This window comes from Salmo salar, chromosome 11, assembly GCF_965601325.2.
Source record: "Salmo salar chromosome 11, fSalSal1, whole genome shotgun sequence".
Lineage (NCBI taxonomy): Eukaryota > Metazoa > Chordata > Actinopteri > Salmoniformes > Salmonidae > Salmo > Salmo salar.
Genome location: NC_138301.1, coordinates 10,255,907 through 10,276,557, shown reverse-complemented (window position 1 = coordinate 10,276,557; position 20,651 = coordinate 10,255,907). Strand labels below are relative to the sequence as shown.

The 20,651-nt window shown below is 41.3% G+C and overlaps 1 protein-coding gene and 1 pseudogene across 5 annotated transcripts in view; both read left to right on the top strand.

The window, feature by feature from the left end:
* LOC106561943 (protein kinase C and casein kinase II substrate protein 3) overlaps positions 1-7,197 on the top strand; it is a 28,116-nt gene extending 20,919 nt beyond the window's left edge. For 4 of the 5 annotated variants that reach the window (XM_045689020.2, XM_045689019.2, XM_045689018.2 and 1 more), the window contains 5 exons: positions 652-827; positions 1,802-1,922; positions 3,082-3,215; positions 4,267-4,430; positions 5,953-7,197. In XM_045689020.2, the coding sequence (XP_045544976.1) occupies positions 652-827; positions 1,802-1,922; positions 3,082-3,215; positions 4,267-4,430; positions 5,953-6,068 (711 nt within the window). In that variant the 3' untranslated portion in view covers positions 6,069-7,197. The remainder of the gene's footprint in view (positions 1-651; positions 828-1,801; positions 1,923-3,081; positions 3,216-4,266; positions 4,431-5,952) is intronic. The other variant, XM_045689021.2, reaches the window with a different exon arrangement.
* Positions 7,198-13,753: 6,556 nt separating this feature from the next.
* LOC123725231 (high choriolytic enzyme 2-like) lies at positions 13,754-14,746 on the top strand (annotated as a pseudogene).
* The last annotated feature ends 5,905 nt before the right edge of the window (positions 14,747-20,651 follow it).

Sequence of the window (20,651 nt, the reverse complement as noted above, 5' to 3'; positions counted from 1 at the left end):
AGACTGTCGTCTAGTGTGAAATTGTGGGTGGGGAAGCACATACCGACGTGCCTTTTTTTAAAAACATAACTGTTTGGCATGATGAGGCTTGTCAGGTGGCAGCCTTGCAGTGACAAGCAGAAAGACTGGGAGCTGTTTTTTTTTGACTGGCTGTCTCTGTAGAGGCTGTTGTTAGTCTTCCACCATGTCTAAACTATAATGAGATATAGGAAGTGCACCATAAGGTCCCATTGAAGTGGAGTTGGCAATCAAAGCTTTCCTACAAGCAGAGTTCCACCTAATTTAAAATGTAGGGATAGTTTGTAATATATACAGTATATCCTGAAACACTGGATTTGTCGGTTTACTTGCCCACAGCTAATCTCTTGAGTCTACACCCCATAACGGATCTCTGTTTGCTCAGGGACTCTTTCTCTGATTACCAACATGCCCGAACAACATTAGCTACACCAAAGCCAAGTGCTTCCTGGCATCTGAAAGGAATTCTTTCAAATGGTATAACAGGATAAAATATATAAATGTATATGGCTAATGCGTTTTTACCAATTTCTCCCATTTTTGGGGGGGGTTTTGCATGTTAAGATGGCGACGCTGTGATCTGTGTCTGAAGCCAGATGTATAGTTGGCTGTGTGTCTGGTTTTTAACTGCAGGCAAAGGAGCGCTACGAGAAGGCTTTGGAGGAGCTGAATCGCTGTAACCCACGCTACATGGAGGACATGGAGCAGGTGTTTGAGATCACCCAGGAGGCCGAGAAGAACAGGCTGTGCTTCTTCAAGGAGGTCCTGCTGGACATTCACAAACATTTGGACCTCTCCAGCAAGGATGGGTATGACAATCACACCTTCTGCTGACTAGTACCTCTACCCTTGTAGTCAACTGTGAAATATCTTGAGTGAGGTCATCATTTTATTTTTTATTTTTTTCTGGACACGTCTATTTATATTTAACAAACGTATCTTGGTTCACAAAAATATTTCTTCAAAATCAATCTTCCTCATCTTGAGTTTGGCGCTGGACATTCTTTGCCGCTTTCAGGTATGAGACATTAGTCATGTTTTACAGTTGCATAAATTGCACAAGATTGAACAGTAAACTTTGAACATGGGAATCTAATTGTGCAACTATTTCGTAGAATTAGCCTACGTTTCTGTTCAACAGTATGTGTACACAAGGAGGGAATGTTCTACTGCTGGTCTTGTCCATTAACTACCAGTCTTTCATAACAGGTCCTTACTCTATTTAGACAAGGGCCAGGTGACCATGGAACTGTTGATGGTTGGTCTGGCCTTCCGGCTGAGCAAATATTCACTGGAATTTAGCCACATTCTTATAGCTTGGTATTACCAGAGATTGAGGCGAACCTAGTAAATTTAGGGTTGATCTATGGGTTTGACTGGATAAAGTCCACCAATCCCACAACAAAAACACCCTCAGTCACACATTACAATAAAAATGTTACTGTGATTTCAGTTTCATTTGTGGAGCTCAGCATAATCCTCCCCCCTTTTTTTAATTTTTTTATATTTTTTAAATGGTACAAAGTGTTTTTTTTAAATGTTCCTATAATTAAATGTTTTTGGAAACGTGTGCCCTCATTTGTTCCACATACCCCTGTTATCCTGTATATTTATACCCAAGATGTTCACATTAGATAATTGCGCTTTGCATCCGCACACGTGTTGAACCATCTGAATGTGACAAATACATTTGATTTGATTTTTGATTTGCTCACTGACCACAGTATTGTGTTAAGTGTGGGTAATGTGACTCCAGTGATGAACAGAGGAATTTGTCCCTTAGATTCAAGGTCCTGTACCGTGACCTGGGCCAGACCATCACTGCAGCCAATGACAGCGAAGACCTGAGGTGGTGGAGAAACACCCATGGACCTGGCATGAGCATGAACTGGCCACAGTTTGAGGTAAAGAACATTGTCTGTCTAACCTTTTTTTGTAAACAAATTGTCTATTGACTTTGAGCGACCGTGAGTTACGATACAAATTGCGTACTGTAAGCTTATAATAAATATGTTGCCTGCGTTTACTGATTTATCTAATAGTATATATGAAACCCAAATTATCTGGTAAAGAGATGTTGTAAAAGGTGTTCACTGTTCATATAAATAAGAAATCTTCCCCATAGAGCCGTATTGAGCTCTTGCTTGAACTGTTGGTAAATTCCAAATTGGGGTGACGCTGAATGGGCCCTTGTGTGACGTGTGGACCTGAGTTGGTTCTGGAATGCTGTAGTGCGTTCTCAGAGCTAAAGCCTGCTCTGACCACCCCACACACTGCCCAAGGTTCCTAAAAACTGGCCATTTAAAACTGCTCCTCGGTCACCACCTTCATTCTACTGCACATGCAGGAGGCAATTCTTTTTCTTCTATTTTGTGGAAAATTCCAGCTACTGTGAACCAAAAAAATCCTCTACTTCATAATGATTAATTTAAAGCTGGCGATAGCTGGCTGGCACGCAGGATCATGTTGATCTGGAAACCGGCATTGGTTTACAGTCCCAGGCAAAGCCACTGTGACGCTTGTGGAGAGTGAGAATGAGGCAGCTCTCCTCTGTCGCCTTAGGAATCTTTTGGCATTCCCACTGGTTTCCCCAGACACAGGGGCCCCTTTGTCCTGGCTGGGGAGCAGCATAGCTCTCTGTAGTGGATCCAGAACTAGGCACAAGGCTTCAAAAGCACTCTGGTTATTTAGTATCATCCCAAAGATGATGCATCAACATGTGACTGGCGAAACTGTATCTTCAGTTGACTGTTTTATTTTTTATTTTTTTTCTCTCCACTTTTCATTTGTATGGCGATTTGGTTTAGATTACAGGTCTGTGAGGTGGCTGTTCTTTTGTGGTGTTTGGGTGTGGTTTTGACTGCGTTGATAAAATAAAAACACACTAGGCCAGATGAATACAATAGATATTTCACTCGGTGGTGTTCAATATAAACTATACTGTTTAGAAGAAGCCTCTGTATGTGTGAGAAAATGATATGTTACCAGCTGGTGATGGATAGAAAACATAAAATAGTTCCATCCTTTTTAAAGTCTCATATATATATATAAACATTTGTCCAGGAATGGTCCCCTGAGTCAAACCGCTCCATCTCCAACCAGAAGGCGAGGAACAGCCGGGCGGAGGACGTGGTCACCCTGACCAACATTGTCCCTTCAAGCGAGGAGGCACCCCAGACCCCTCAAGAGACCACCAGGTAACTCTGTGACCTGCACATGACCTATCCGCCCTGCTCTCCCTGCACCGTCACTGTAGCTTCTGTACCAAATGAGTTGTTCAAATGTAGAGCTAGAGATTACTCTTTGTCCGACCACACCACTATTGATGAATTGTCTTCTCAGCTTTCGGACAGGTACTAAACAATGTCAGTGTGTGTCTTTCCTCTTCTATAATACAATAGTTGCCTTGTGAATGGAGCAGGAAAGACTGGGAATAATAGTTGGGGAGTACAGTATCTTGTTATTCTGACTCACTGTTCCCACGGGACAATGGATGTTTGAGGAGTACTTTATTTTTCATTTGTAATAAAGAATTAACATTGGTACTTGAGGCCAAGTTTTTTTCTAATAACATAAACAAAAGGATGACATTGTTATTCTTATGTTAACTTCCTGTTGGTTAGCTCCAAAGACGTATACCTCTAAGGTGTTTAAACTCCAATTATTCCAGCTTTTTCCAAAAACTGTTTGGCTTCTGCTGCTGTATTTGTCTTGTGTTCTTAACTCCATGGGGGACCACGGTTACTAACTTCCTGTATCCTCAGAGAGCTGCGGCCTCTAATTAGTGTTTGTACTCGTGCTGAGTCAGAGGCATTGTGTCTGTGCCTGTTTTCATGCGTTTTGAATTTAACCTCTGTATTCAATTAAACATGCATACACCAGTCACAGTAGATGTTCATGCGGTTTCGCTCTAACTTGGCGTGTGAGCACGGAGATCAAATGAAGGCATATTGATTTAATGTGTCACCTTTCATAGAACTTGTTGGTGGGGAAAACCTGTGGTCGCTACCACCCTCTGTTGGTTAAAGTTATTGCTACAGTGATATGAGAATACATGGCCCTGCGTCACAAGACATTTTGTTTGATTTCTGGTTGCAGCCTCCATGTATAGTTTGGAAGATAAAATGACACGTTCGTTGTTCTCTTCATACCATCCTTGTAGGACTACACAAAGTAATAGATTTGTTTTGCTTTTTTTGCCATGGTATACTAACCTTCTGCCCTTTTTTTCCCCTTTCTTGTCAACAGAGGGGTTAAAGACTACTCATCAGACTGGTCTGACGAAGACCTCCCCAAAAAGGTCATCGCTGCTAATGGGTTAGAGAAGGAAGAGGAGAAGGTAGAAGGTGTACGAGTTAGAGCGTTGTATGATTACACTGGGCAGGAGGCGGATGAGCTGAGCTTTAAAGCAGGTATTAATCCCTACTAATGCTTATTAATGTTACTGGACATCAACACACACACACACACACACACACACACGAGGACTAATGTCTGCATGGCAGCCACAGCTCACTTTGTCCTGCTAAACTAATGGCGTGGATATTCATTCACCATTTGTGGGAAGAAAAAAATTATAATTTGGTCAGAACATGGTGAAAATGTAAGGACAAACAACAGTGGGAGAATTAATACAAGTGTGATTTACACAACATGAGCATCAGATCTGAAGACACTGCAGCAATATAATTTGTATCCTACCACTTACCAGATGTTTTTTCTGTTTTGTTTAATGTATTGTCTAGGATCAGCCTTGGTTCCCTTTGCTCTGATTTATTTCCTAATATGATTTCATTTTGATATCATTTTCATAGAATATCCTGTTTGAAACGTTATTGTATTTATAGCTTTGGTTGAAGATACTCATCCTAATTCTGGATGTTTAACATTCAAAATGGATGTGTACATAATAAGAATGCAATAAATGGTGTGTCAAGCAAAATGATTATCATTTTTAAACTCCTACAACTCCTCAACACTGCAAGTAACTGTTGCAATTGATAGTCATGACGATTATGGTTTTTGAAATGTGTATGAATTACCTTGAACTGAACCACGTCATTTGTCGAGACTTCACTAAATTCACTTCTTTACCCTAGATGATTCCTGCCAGCTAAAAGGCACAGGGTAACGTTGTCCGTTATTTTGATTAGCAGTTAATTCCCATGATCACGACGACCCCAGGGGGACCCCTTTGTTATGCTAGTGAAAATAAAGCTGTCGTTAAGGCAGTGCTTGGTCCCTCTGATTGGTGGGGTCACACTCAAGTCTTCTCCCCCCCCCAGTGGAGTTTAACCAGTCTGAGCCCCCATTAGAGCCCAGTCTAACTGCGAGCTAATGTCCTTATCTGGGGCGATCTCCTAGATTAGTAGATGTCTACACAGAGGGGGGGTCGTGTACCCTTGGATTTGGAGAGGATATTGGATAATAGGAGTTGAAGTGTCCATGTAGAGATCTTAGTAGACCTTACTTTAACTTTGATCTGCACTGTGGCCTTGCTTTTGGTCTACTTTGATTCCAGTCTTGAGGGATCACAAAAGGCCAAATGATTTGAGACAGGGCAGGGGTTAACAATCCTTTGGAGAAGGAATAAGCCCTCACACGATAAGCTTTTGCTTTCTAGAAGAGCACCTCAGACGAAACTAAGAGGTGATATAGTCAATAATTAAGTAATTTCATTTGGATATGGCGAGAACATGACGTACACAGGTAATTGTTGCGGCCTTGTGGTGGTCTCTAACAAACTGAGATTCAGAAGTCCAGTCCATTACATGAATATGGATGAATTATGGTGCATGTAATTGCACTGAGAAGATGTTTCACACTCCCAACAGGTGGTGTCAGTGGAATATTCCAGATATGCATGGGACTGGAAGAAACAGTGTGTTATTATTAAGCCTGTTCCCCTGTGCTTTCTGCTCTCTCATCACTCAGGTGAAGAGCTAATGAAGATGGGTGAGGAGGACGAACAGGGCTGGTGCAAAGGACAGCTGGCCAACGGAGATGTGGGCCTTTACCCTGCTAACTACGTCCAGGTCGTCACATCCTGATGACCCGCCCCCTTCCTGGGCAAAGAAATGCAGCCAATGGTACCACAGAGTACAGATATCATGAGAATTACTGACAGCAACACCAGCGCTGACAGTCCCCCAGAAGACTGGATGTGCTTGTTGTATTTGACGAGACAGCTGTTGCTCTTAATTTCAAGAATAATGAAACAGGAATACAGTCCAAATTTAAAACTGTTTCCTTAACTACTAGAGGATTAATAATGAGAATGGAGGTCATTATCCCATGGACTTTATCCTCTGTTTGTGAGAGACATAACCAGTACAGTGCCTTTTTGAAAAGGATGCCAGGGAAGGATGTTTGGAGAGCTCTCCTCTGCCATGTGACTGGCAGCACTCGGCAGTGGTTTAGGCTGGGTGACGATCTGAGCGACCCCTGGAGGACAGGATAGTACACAGCAAGTTAACTGATCACGAGAGGGTGCCTCTGCAAGGATGCAGAAACGATCTCACACTTCCGTTGTGCATCAACTTTTGACGTTTCACTAGCTTTCACTCAAAGCACAATTCACTTCAAGTATTTATTAAGATGAGATGGTATGCACAGTTTTTCACCTGTTACTTGCGGTTTCTTTACAATATGTTGTGTACTTCACATGTTCATTTTCCCTAATGTTTAGTATGTAAAAGTACGTAGATACACATAATATTGATAAGGGTATGTTTGGGACAGTTAGTAGATTAAGGTTACAATGCATTCAAACCCACATTGGTTTGATGTGCTTGCTTTTTTTCTTTTCTTCATTCAAATAGCCATACTTGAGATAAGGGATATGAGAGTAATTCCATATCGCAAATTTTTACCTGCAGTTAGACTTTTATTAGCATTTTAATTTATTTTTCTTGTTTAAATCATTTTAATTATAATTTTTTGCATATGAACTAAACCAACTAAACCAGGGAGAGTAAGACTTGTATAAGTTGATTTAAACCTGTGGGGAAAAAGTGAGATGCAGGTGTGTACAGCTATGAGACTGTTTTTGAGGGCAATGTAAACATGTCTGTCTGTCTCCACTGCTCTGCGCTCACTGTGAACATGGTTTTACATGAAACTACTAACAAGCAACAAGCTAATCTATGTACAATTCTGAAATAAAACATTTAAATCAGATCCCAATCCACCAGCTGAATTATTTTCACTTTTTAATCAAGTATTATTGTCGAATGGATTCTTATGCTTGGAAATGAGTTGTGAACCACACAACCATCTGTCTGGAGTTGAATATAAAAAGTGAAATGAAATAAATATCACATTTTTCTCATTACACATCTTACTGAAGGATACTTTTTAAGACTTATGTCTAGACATTCATTGGTGAACCATGCCCTGTGAGAAACCGAATGGTGATTTACTATAAACCAGTGAACAAACAAGCCATTAAAATTACTCCAGTGTTTGTCACATGGGCATAAAAATATTGGAACTTCCTGGATATTAGTCTGCACATTTGTAGTAGGTACTAAATCTACATTTGCACTGATAACATGACCTTGAAGCCCTGGCATTCCCAGGAGTAGTGTACAGAACCATTTATATAGAATACATTTCCTTCAATGTAGTGCCTGAGTTGCTTTGCAATAACATTGGACTTGTGTGTTCGTTTGAACCAAAACACAATGAAAACATAGACAGTGTTTACAGTAATGATGGTTGTTTGTAAACGAATTGTGAAATCATTTTATTTTTAAGGGATGTATGTAGTGAAGTTGATGTTTGAATGTTAGTTTAAAAACTTGAATATAAATGCAAAAATAGTGTGAAAAGCATTAACTGTAAACCATCGTTTTCATACATGCACTGAGTATACATAACGGCAACACCTGTTCTTTCCATGACATAGAGGGACTAGGTGAATCCAAGGGAAAGATATGATCCCTTATTGATGTCACTTACTGATGTTAAATCCACTCAGTGTTGATGAAGGGAAGGAGACTGGTTAAAGAAGGATTTTTAAGCCTTGAGACAATTGAGACCTGGATTGTGTATGTGTGCCATTGAGGGTGAATGGGCAAGACAATGTTTGATTTTGAATGAGGTATGGTATTAAGTGCCAGGTGCACCGGTTTGTGTCAAACCCAACAGCATTGCAGTTGTTTTCACGCTCAACAGTTTCTCATGTGTATCAAGAATGGTCCACCACGCAAAGGACATCCAGCCAACTTGATACAACTGTGGGAAGCATTGGAGTCCACATGGGCCAGCATCCCTGTGGACCGCTTTCCACCCCATGTAGAGTCCATATCCCGACGAATTGAGGCTCTTCTGAGGGCAAAGGAAGGTATTCCTAATGTTTGGTGTACATGGCAGTTTAGAGAAAGGATGTTTTGGGGGGGGTGCATGTCTGCAGACTATTTTGGATGCACGTGTTCAAGTCTGAGATGAGTGTTGTTGATTATAAAGTGTCAGGCAATTCAAAATGATTTATATCAAAATCATCAATCAGGATTTATTTCTGGTTTTTCTATGTTTATTCCACGACCAAAACATTCATTGATATTTTATTTGGTGAAATAACAATTTATATTAAATTAACTCTTGATTATGGCGTTGACAAATGTGTGATAACCCCAGAGACCTGGGTCAAATACATTTATTTGAGGTGCTCTTAATTTAGCTTGGAGTTTGCAATTTTGGTACTATTCCATTGGATCTATTCTTCAGGGCAAATATTTGTCAGACAAAGACAGATATTTTAAAGTATTTGACAATTGCATTTGACCCAGGTTTGGCTAAATAGTATGGGGGGCTGAGGCCTAAGAGGGTTTTAGTATCAACCAGTGGGTCTTGCGACGGGTACACAGAGATGACCAGTTTACAGTGGAGTATAGAATGCAGTGATGTGTCCTATAAGGAGCATTGGTGGCAAATCTACCCACTTGAGAGCACCCTTACCTGCCGATCTATAAATTATGTCTCCGTAATCTAGCATGGGTAGGATGGTCATCTGAATCAGGGTTAGTTTGGCAGCTGGGGTGAAAGAGGAGCGATTACGATAGAGGAAACCAAGTCTAGATTTAACTTTTGCCTGCAGCTTTGATATTTGCTGAGAGAAGGACAGTGTACCGTCTAGCCATACTCCCAAGTACTTGTATGAGGTAACTACCTCAAGCGCTAAACCCACAGAGGTAGTAATCACACCTGTGGGGAGAGGGGCATTCTTCTTATCAAACCACATGACCTTTGTTTTGGAGGTTTTCAGAACAAGGATAAGGGTAGAGAAAGCTTGTCGGACACTAAAGCTTTGTTGAGCATTTAACTCAAAATCCGGGGAGGAGCCAGCTGAGTATGACTGTATCATCTGCATATAAATGGATGAGAGAGCTTCCTACTGCCTGAGCTATGTTCTTGATGTAAATTAAGAAGAGTGTGGGGCCTAGGATCGAGCCTTGGGGTACTCCCTTGGTGACAGGCAGTGGCTGAGACAGCAGATGTTCTGACTTTATACACTGCACTCTTTGAGAGAGGTAGTTAGCAAACCAGGCCAAAGACCCCTCAGAGACACCAATACTCCTTAGCCAGCCCACAAGAATGGTCTACTGTATCAAAAACTTTGGCAAAGTCAATAAAAATAGCAGCACAATATTGTTTAGAATCAAGGGCAATGGTGACATCCTTGAGGACCTTTAAGGTTGCAGTCCACAACCTGAGTAGAAACCAGATCGCATACCAGAGACAATACTTTTTTATTCATTATTATTTTACCCCTTTTAGTTCCCAATTTCATGGTATCCTATTGTCCCATCGCTGTAACTCCCGTACAGACTCGAGAGATGTGAAGGTTGAGAGCCATGCGTCCTCCGAAACACAACCCAGCCAAGCTGCATTGCTTCTTGACACAACGCCCGCTTAACCCGGAAGCCAGCCGCACCAATGTGTCGGAGAAAACACCGTACACCTGGCAACCATGTCAGCGTGGATTGCGCCCAGCCCACCACAGGAGTCGCTAGTGCGCGATGGGACAAGAACATCTCTGCCGGTCAAACCCTCCCCTAACCCGGACGATGCTGGGCAAAATTGTGCACCGCCCCATTGGTCTCCTGGTTACGGCCGGTTGCGACAGAGCCTGGACTCGAACCAGGATCTCTAGTGACACAGCTAGCACTGCGATGCAGTGCCTTAGACCACTGCGACACGCAAGAGGCCCTGCCAGAGAGAATACTATAGACATCAAGAAAGCCAGTCAGTTGATTATAGACAAGTTTTTCCCAACACTTTTGATAAACAGGGCAAAATAGAAATGGACCTATAATATTTAGGATCAGCTTGATCTCCCCCTTTAAATAAAGGACGGCTGCCTTCCAAGCAATGGGACCCACCCCAGAAAGGAGAAAAAGGTTGAAAAGGTCAGCGATAGGCTTGGCGACGATAGGGGCACCATCCTTAAAGAAGAAACGGTCTAAACCATCTCACCCAGATGTTTTTTTGGGGGTCAAGTTTCAGGAGCTCCTTTAGCACCTTGGACTCAGTGGCTGCCTGTGTAACAGTATAGCTTCCGTCCCTCTCCTCGCCCCTACCTGGTCTCGAACCAGGGACCCTCTGCACACATCTACAACTGCCTCCCATGAAGCATCGTTACCCATCGCTCCACAAAAGCCGCGGCCTTTGCAGAGCAAGGGGAACAACTACTTCAAGGTCTCAGGCCGAGTGACGTCACCATTGAAATGCTATTAGCGCGCACCCTGCTAACTAGCTTGCCATTTCACATCGGTTACACTCACCCCCCTTTTGACCTCCTCCTTTTCCACAGCAACCAGTGATCCGGGTCAACAGCGTCAATGTAACAGTATAGCTTCCGTCCCTCTCCTCGCCCCTACCTGGGCTCGAATCAGGGACCCTCCTGCACACATCTACAACTGCCTCCCACGAAGCATCGTTACCCATCGCTCCACAAAAGCCGCGGCCCTTGCAGAGCAAGGGGAACAACTACTTCAAGGTCTCAGAGCGAGTGACGTCACCGATTGAAACGCTATTAGCGCCCAGCCCGCTAACTAGCTAGCCATTTCACATCGGTTACACCTGTAGGGAGAAATTTTGTAGCGGGGCAGGGGAAAAAGAGGGAAAAGCATCGGGGATAGTAGCATTAGAAGGGGTGGGAGATGAGTAAACGTTGGACGGGCAAGGACGCACGGCTGAGTCAAATAAGTATCCTAACTTAATGAAGTGGTGGTTAAAACCTGTTGGGGCTAGGGGGCAGTATTTGCACGGCCGGATAAAAAACGTACCCGATTTAAACTGGTTACTACTCTTGCCCAGAAATGAGAATATGCATGTAATTAGTAGATTTGGATATAAAACACTCTAAAGTTTCTAAAGCTGTTTGAATGGTGTCTGTGAGTATAACAGAACTCATATGGCAGACCAAAACCTGAGAAGATTCCAAACAGGAAGTGCCCTGTCTGACAATTTGTTATCCTTCTGTTGCATCTTTATCGAAAATACAGCATCTCTGCTGTAACGTGACATTTTCTAAGGCTTCCATTGGCTCTCAGAAGGCGCCAGAAAGTGGAATGACGTGTCTCTGGGCGAAGAACAGCAGGAGATTTTGTGAGTGGTCAGGCTGGGAATAGTGACACTGGAGATGCGTGTTCATGAGAATTCTCAATTTTTTTCTTTCAGCCTTTGAATGAATACAACGTCGCCCGGTTGGAATATTATCGCTATTTTACGAGAAAAATAGCATAAAAATTGATTTTAAACAGCGTTTGACATGCTTCGAAGTACGGTAATGGAATATTTGGATTTTTTTTGTCACGAAATGCGCTCGCGCGTCACCCTTCCGATAGTAACTTGAACGCACGAACAAAACCGAGGTATTTGGATATAACTATGGATTATTTGGAACCAAAACAACATTTGTTGTTGAAGTAGAAGTCCTGGGAGTGCATTCTGACGAAGAACAGCAAAGGTAATCCAATTTTTCTTATAGTAAATCTGAGTTTGGTGAGGGACAAACTTGGTGGGTGTCAAATTAGCTAGCCGTGATGGCCAGGCTATGTACTCAGAATATTGCAAAATGTGCTTTCACCGAAAACGTATTTTAAAATCTGACACCACGATTGCATAAAGGAGTTCTGTATCTATAATTCTTAAAATAATTGTTATGTATTTTGTGAACGTTAATCATGAGTAATTTAGTCAATTCACCGGAAGTTTGCAGTGGGTATGCTAGTTCTGAACATCACATGCTAATGTAAAAAGCTGGTTTTTGATATAAATATGAACTTGATTGAACAAAACATGCATGTATTGTATAACATAATGTCCTAGGAGTGTCATCTGATGAAGATCATCAAAGGTTAGTGCTGCATTTAGCTGTGGTTTTGGTTTTTGTGACATATATGCTTGCTTTGAAAATGGCTGTGTGATTATTTTTGGCAGGGTATTCTCCTGACATAATCTAATGTTTTGCTTTCGTTGTAAAGCCTTTTTGAAATCGGACAATGTGGTTAGATTAACGAGAGTCTTGTCTTTAAAATTGTGTAAAATAGTCATATGTTTGAGAAATTGAAGTTATAGCATTTTTGAGGTATTTGTATTTCGCGCCACGCGATTCCACTGGCTGTTGGCTAGGTGGGACGCAAGCGTCCCACCTAGCCCAGGGAGGTTAAAGAGCTCAGCCATGTGCTTCTTGTCAGTAACAACCATATCATCAACATTAAGGGACATGGGCAGCTGTGAGGAGCAGGATTTATTCTCCAGGTCTTTAACAGTTTTCCAGAACTTCTTGGGGTTAGACCCACAGAGAGAACTGTTCCTTAAAGTAACTAACTTTGGCCTTCTGGATAGCCTGAGTGCACTAATTTCTAATTTGCCTGAACGAGAGCCAGTCAGCCTGAGTATGCGTGTGCCAAGCCTTTCGCCAAATGCAATTCTTGAGGTGGAGTAACTTTGCAAGATCACGGTCGAACCAGGGGCTGAACCTGTTTTTAATTCTCAATTTCTTTATGGGGGGCGTGTTTGTTAACAATACCACTAAAAATATCAAAAAAGAAGGTCCAAGTGTCTTCGACAGAGGGGATCAAGCTGATTCTATACCATTTTACAGAGGCCAGTTCATGAAGGAAGGCTTGCTCATTAGATTTTTTAGCAAGTGTCTATGACAAATCAGGACAGTTTGTTTCACTGAGAAGCCATTACGAACACAGGCTGTAGTGAAACAAATATTATGACTGCTTCCATTGCCATAGTAAATAAATTGCATGTGTTATTTTATTGGTTGTAATGATGTATTATCTTGTTTTTGCAGGCTTTGGATGAGGTGACAACTGGAAATGAGGACATATACACCACAGGTAGGCCATAAATCATATTTTCTTGTTATGAGAAGATAAGCCAAGATAACATGTGAAATATTAATTCAACCTGCCACATGATCCAGTTATTCTAAGATGATTAATCTAGATTGCCTTTAATGTTTTGTCTTCGTTAAAGATACATTTGACAGTGATCTTGACGTCTCCGACGTAATTGAGGCAGCGGACGAAAACTTAGGTAAGATCTTACTTTAAGAATGTGTATACAATCTATTGGATCTTGTGTACTCTGTGCTGTCCAATGCACAGAAATATGTTTTCATTCTAATTAATATTTCTGTGGTCCAATAATGACACAAGGTGAAACCATGGCAATGAACTCTGGATTGATGTATTTACCATTATTTCCTACCATGGGCATTGACAGAAATGATCCACTCATCCTATTTGGAGACATTGCTATGGAAACTGGGATTCGGAATGCTTCCCCATGCACTGCTAGAGATTGCAAGTGGCCCAAAAGCAGGAATGGGGTTGTGCCTGTGTATATCTCCTCTTCATATAGTAAGTGTATTTTTTTATTAATATTGTATAGTGACTATTCACACCTAACTTTTCATTATGATTGCTGTCTAATTTCAAGGGTCCTAAATTCAGTGCTGTGAACATCGTCTTATTCTTTCTTTGCCGCTTTAGAGTAGCGAGATATCCTCATAAAAGGACTGATCTCCTTCCACCTGTCTACCTACATCCAATTGGTGTGGTGGAAGCAGGATCAAGATTATTTGTATTTACACCCTGGAAATGGCTATGTTACAAGCAGACATTCAAATGAAAAGGGAATTCATATAATGCAACTGAGTCCCAGTCTTTTTCTTTCCTAACACAAGACTGATAATATAGATAACAGACTGTCTTGTGTGCTTAGCTTCTGTCTCTAAGGTGCTGGTCATATTTGGGACGTCGAGGTGGTCAGCAGGTGATCTCCTTACAGCAACGTGGCCATGTCCATCATGGTACAGTCCAGCATGAAGTCCTGCATGCTCTGGGCTTCCACCATGAGCAGAACCGCAGTGACAGGGACAATAATGTCACCATCGTTACAGAGAGCATCAGCGATGGTAAGAGACCTCCACTTTCATTTTGTTTTAGAGGTTGCTAATGTGTTTGTATTGTCAGACTGGCAAAACAAATGTCTTAATTGCTGTGAAAAGGAAGGAACACAACTTCACAAAGTTGGAAAACAATAACTTGATGACTCCATATGACTACACCTCTGTGATGCACTATGGAAGGTCAGTTTCTAGGACTATTTGTCTTTCGCTAAAATAAACGTTCAATCTCACACCTACAGGTATGCTACAATTGTACATATACTGTGCAATGATATGTCTTTCAGGCAGTGACGGATTTAGGTATAGGCCACATGGGCAGCCGCCAGGGGCGGCATCTTGCCGGGGGCAGCACGGGGCACCCGCACAAATAAAATCTGAATGATGACATTTTCACCATCGTTTTTCTATCACTCATGTGCACGTCACAACAATGATATCATGTCACCGTGTGGGTCTGTGGGTCAATTAACCTTGTCGGAGTGGGCGTCCTGATTCTCGTTTCTGAGCTAGGCAGGCTACTGGCTGGGAAGGTCTCCCACTCAGAGGTACGAGATGGGGAGGGGGCCGGTGGGTAGGTTGACCTCAGGTCTCCCCACTGGAAGTCCGAGGTAGGGGGAGCAGGGGAGTCTACCAAATAGCGCACCTCTAACTTTGTACAGTACTAATGCAATTAGTAAAATCAGTCACACTACGAGATGCTACCAAATAAACCACAATTTATTCATAATACTGTAAATATACAGTTTCACAAACATATTGTGGCATTTTTTTCTGGTTTGTGCGCAATGGTTAAGAATAATATAAAACCAGTCTGCACACCACCAAGGTGAATTGGTTTAGTCTTGACTCTTGGTTGACAGTGTTGGGGAATGGGTAATGTATTGATGCTCGAGTGCCAAATCAACACAAATTTGTTTCTATTTGTCTTTATTACTTCTTTTTGATATTTATGAGTCTTATTTTTGTATATCATTTTATAGTTTTAAATGTTATGATTATTTATTTGTGTTGTTCCAGATGTCTGAATAAAAATGACAGTTGGTGCAGAATGGTGCTTTTTGGGGGGTTCGCCCAGGGAGCCATACAAGCTAGAACAGCCACTGCTCTCAGGTATGCATTCTCAAAAAATGATGGTAAACTGCCAACCATCATTCCAAAGCCAGACTCTAATGTTCAAATCGGTAGGGCTCGACAGATGAGTCGCCTGGACATCGTGTATTTGGCTTGATTTTACTATATCTTAAAATAGAATATAAAAGTTATCTTTCAATTAGGGATGCACGATATATCGGTGAACATATCGGAATCGGACGATATTAGCTAAAAATGCCAACATCGTTATCTGCCCGATGTGTAGTTTAACACCGTTGTTAAAAACCGATGTCAAAGCTACCATGCATACCTATATAACTTAGATACAAGACTACCGACGCCACGTAAAATGTTGTGCTACACGTGCAACACAGCGTTCCTAATCTAGCCCACAATGTCTGCTGTGTGGATCGAGCAGTCAACAAGTCGAGCAGTCATTTGAAAGAGTAAGAACATTTCAGCAAGACAACTCAAAGGCGAAATCCATTAAAACCAAGATAATGGATTTCATTGCCCTTGACAATCAACCGTTCTCTGTCGTGGGTGGTGTTGGCTTTCGCCGACTGGTCGAGCACCAGTACACACTACCAAGTGCGCTATTTACAGATGTTGCCCTACAGGAGTTACACAGTAATAGCATCACTGCTATTAGCTTCACGACATACATACTATGGAACGCAGTTTGGGTCTTTGCGTGTCAAAAAAGATACAGTAGCACTGTCAAAGCTGGACAAAAAAGTCTGCAAACCAGCAAACACCGCCCACGAACGATGTGTCTACAATACCGGGTTGGTAATAAAGCATGATTTGTTCAACCACAACTTCTGGGCTAGCTAGCTTTAGCTTTGTACCTAGCTAGCACCAATACAACCAGCCTGAAAACAATGACCAGTAGAAACTGCAGTCATTGTCATTATTCTTAGCAATGATTTAGGAATTCTTGTGAGTAGGTATTAGCTAGGTCGCCACTTGTTGTTTGCCTATTGAAATTGAACTTTAGTTCATGAAAATAAATAGCTAGCCAGCTACTTAACCGTGTTGCCCAAAGCTAACATTATAAGCAGCCAGCTAGCTTCATCTGGCTAGTGACGCTCGACCAGACCGGGCTATGTGCTGTGACACTAGCCACAATAAGGATTAGGCACAATAGTGGAATTTGTGGTTTGCTTTCAAAATAAAAGTATGTCATTGACAGTGATGCAAATGAATACAAATAGTAGAATTATGCAAATAGTACAATTGACTTAATATTGGTGTCTGATAAATCTAATTGCAGAGTGGACTAAGATGGAATCAGTGATCATTTTATTACATTTTGCACAAGGAGGATTTTTAAAGATATATTTAAGTGTCACAAAACCGTTAGAATCAGAGGACTCAAAAAATACTCTGTAAAACAGTTTAGGGAGGAAGTGGGTAAAATTGACTGGTCACCTGTGCTAGATAGTGTAGGGGTAGACAGTGCCGGGAAGCCTTTAAATGTAGATTCCTTGATGTGGTGAATGTGATGGCTCCCATTATACGGGTCAGGGTAAAGCAGAGATCTAGCCCTTGGTTTAATCATGAGATTCTAGAATCTATCCAAGCAAGGAATAAGGCCTTTAAAAAATTTAAGAACTCTCAAGAACAGCCTGATTTTGTCCTATATAAATGTCACAGAAATGAATCACAGAGGAGGATGGATGAAGCTAAGAGGGGTTACTTTGCTGAGAAAATAATTGAAAACAAAAATTACCCTAAAAAGCTTTGAAAATCATTTAAGGAACTAGGCTGTAGTAGTACTACCAAAAACAAACAAAACAGAATTGTACTGAACATCAGGGGGGAGATGCTATATGAAAAAGCAGAGGTTGACAATTAATTATACTCTTTTTTTAACAAGCTGGTTAGCAAGCTGCCCACCAGTTCTGGTTTGTATGGAAGCAACCAAGTCAAGAAGTAGTATGTACAGTTAGGGGTTCAGCCAAACTCTTTTTCTTTTGCAAAGGTAGCAACAGCCGAAATAGTCAGTATGCTAGCAGAGCTTAAATGCTCCAAAGCCACAGGCCTGGATAATGTTCCTGCAAGGTTTCTAATAGATTCTGCTGAGCAAATTGGCCGTTGTATTACGCATATCGCTAATCTCTCTCTTGAACAAGGCACCTTTCCCAGGGACATGAAACAAGCTAAAGTTCTACCTCTGTATAAGAAGGAAGAAGGGGATAAAGTCTGACCCTGGGAATTATAGGCCTGTATCTATCCTCTGTGTAACATCAAAGATCCTGGAGAGAATTATACATGAGCAAATGTATGAATATGTTAACAAAATGTATGATTTTCAGTCAGGTTTTAGAAAAACATACTCCACTGATTCATGTCAACTTTACTTGACTGACTTCATCAGGAAAGAGATTGATGAGGGAAATCTGTGTGGAATGGTCCTGCTTCACCTACAGAAGGACTTTGATTCAGTTAACCACTGTCTCCTAATCTCCAAACTGGAGGCACTGGTGTTAAGAAGTATCCCTCTAGGCTGGGTAAAGTCCTATTTATCAGGAAGGGAGCAAGTAGTAGAGGTTAATGGTTCACTGTCTCAGGCAAAACCAATGAGTTGTGGCATTCCACAGGGGAGTGTGCTTGGGCCTCTGCTGTTTTTATTGTTTATTAACAATATGAAAGATGCTTGTTCTTGCCGTCTTTTTCTTTATGCGGCTGACTCTACACTTCTGGTGTCTCACAAAAGTAAAACTATGTTGGAGAGCATACTTAGCACAGAGCTTACTAACATTAGAAAATGGCTTGGAGATAATAAGCTATCTCTGCACTTAGGAAAAACTGAAGCAATTATTTTTGGATCCAGACCTAAATTGTGTAGGTCGTCTGAAATCAGAGTGGAGTTAGGGGGTGAGGTGCTGACTAAAACCTACTAAAACCTCTGTTAGCTACTTGGGATGTATCCTTGATGGAAGCTTGGGAGGTGTGAGCATGGCCAATAAGGTGCTAGGGAAGATTAATGCCAGGACTACGTTTTTGGCTAGAAAGTCCAAGCTGCTTGATAAGGACTCCATGAAAGTGCTAGCTACTGCCTTCATTCAATGCCTTTTTGACTATGCTAGTACTTCCTGGTTTGGGGGCTTATTTAAACTTATGAAGGGGAAGCTCCAGATAGCCCAGAATAAGCTGATCAGGGTAGTATGAAGGTGAATCCACGTACTCACATAGGCAGGAGCTGCTTTCAGGAACTAAACTGGCTGCCTGTTGAAGCTAGGGTGTCCCAGATTAGACTAGGTTTGGTTTACAGGAGTATTTATGGTCCTGCTCCCAGAAATCTAAGTGATTACTTTCCTCGTGTTAGGGATGCACACAATCACAGCACCAGATCAGGTGTTGCTGATGTGTGCTTATACAGGTTCAGGGGTAATGCTGGGAAAGGTACTTTCTTGTAAACTGGAGCCTCAGAATGGAATGAGTTGCCTCTGCCTATAAAAACAACGTCCTCTCTGGACAGCTTTAAAAATAAAGTAAAAATATGTTTGATGTCCTCTGTGCCCATATGAATAACCCCTATGATGTAACTGGAATGATGAGGTAGATGTTCTTCTTTTATGTTTTTCTTTTATTATTTCACTGCCATACTGTGTTCGATCTTGTCTAGCCCTCTTGTCTCAAGAGGACCACAATGGAAATAAGTCCCAGACTTTGTGTTATCCTCAATGATTTTATTCATGTACATGTATGGCTTTTAAGTTGTATGTGTTTTTTTTTTTAAATGGTCTAATTAATAAACTAAACTAAACTATGCCATACTTTAATTTTGAAGGCTAACCGCAAAATCCACTATTGTTGCTAATCCTAACTGTGGCTAGCTTCACATAGATGGGTCAGACCAACATTAATAAAAGAAGAACTGTTTTACAAATTAGGGTTATTTTAGATGACACCTAGCTATATAGTTAGCTAACTATAGCTACTGAAACAGATTGTCATTTTGTTATGTTTTTGGGGAAGAACATTGTTTGCATCCATGAGCTAGCTAGCTTTTTTTTATGACCAGCAATGTAGGCGCGCGAGACAACTTTACCAGCATCATAGCATACGTATCGATGAATCGTTGTGACATGAAATACGAGTGATAGTGTAATCAATGTGTAATAACTATGTAAAAAAGGAATGAATGCGTTAAATTATTATGTGACATGAAGTCATATTCAGGTCCTGATTAGTCAACAAGCTTATTTGACACGTCAAATAGTGGTATTTGACATGCAAAGACCCAAACGGCGTTCCATAGAAATCCTGGTTGAGAATGAAACGACTGAACAAATTAACAACGAAACAGCACAGCAAGTAAGTGAAATAAATAGATTTTGTTGATGTTTTACTGTTAATGGGGACATATGTAAATGTTAACAAAATAACCTTTTGGTCAGTGTGGTGTGTGTGTAACCTTTATTTATCTAGGCAAGTCAGTTAAGAACAAACTCCCAATCACGGCCGGATGTAATACAGCCTGGGTTCGAACCAGGGACTGTAGTGATGCCTCTTGCACTGAGATGCCGTGCCTTAGACCGCTGCGTCCATGTGTGTGTGTTAACTATTTAACTGTACTAGAATGCTTAAAAGGCAGATAAAATGTTACATATAGGTTATCGGTATCGTTTTTTGGGGGGGCAAGGAAATGATCAGATATCAGTAGCGGCCAAAAATGTAATATCACTGCATCACTACTTTCAATCATGCATTTCATAACTTGAGAATAAATTATTGCTTTTGTCAACTCTGCTGATGTGTGCCCTTTTGTTTTTTGTATTTTCACCCCAGTAGGATAAATACATTAGAAGACTACATCAGAGATTTCAACCAACAACTATTCGAAATAAAATCAAATACCAGCTAATCAATTAGCTTCTGAACGAGGTCAAATTCACTTGGCACAATACTCTTCCCAGTCATTGCGTTATGTTGTGTTGTGGATGCTTCACCATCCAATTTGTTTTTGTGTCATGTTGACACTGTTATTGTGGATACTATTTTGGGTGATTGTAAGACATTCAGTAATCATTGTTTTATTGGGTTGGTTGTATGGCTAATGTTAATGTGATTTCATATCCCATGTTTCCCCCAT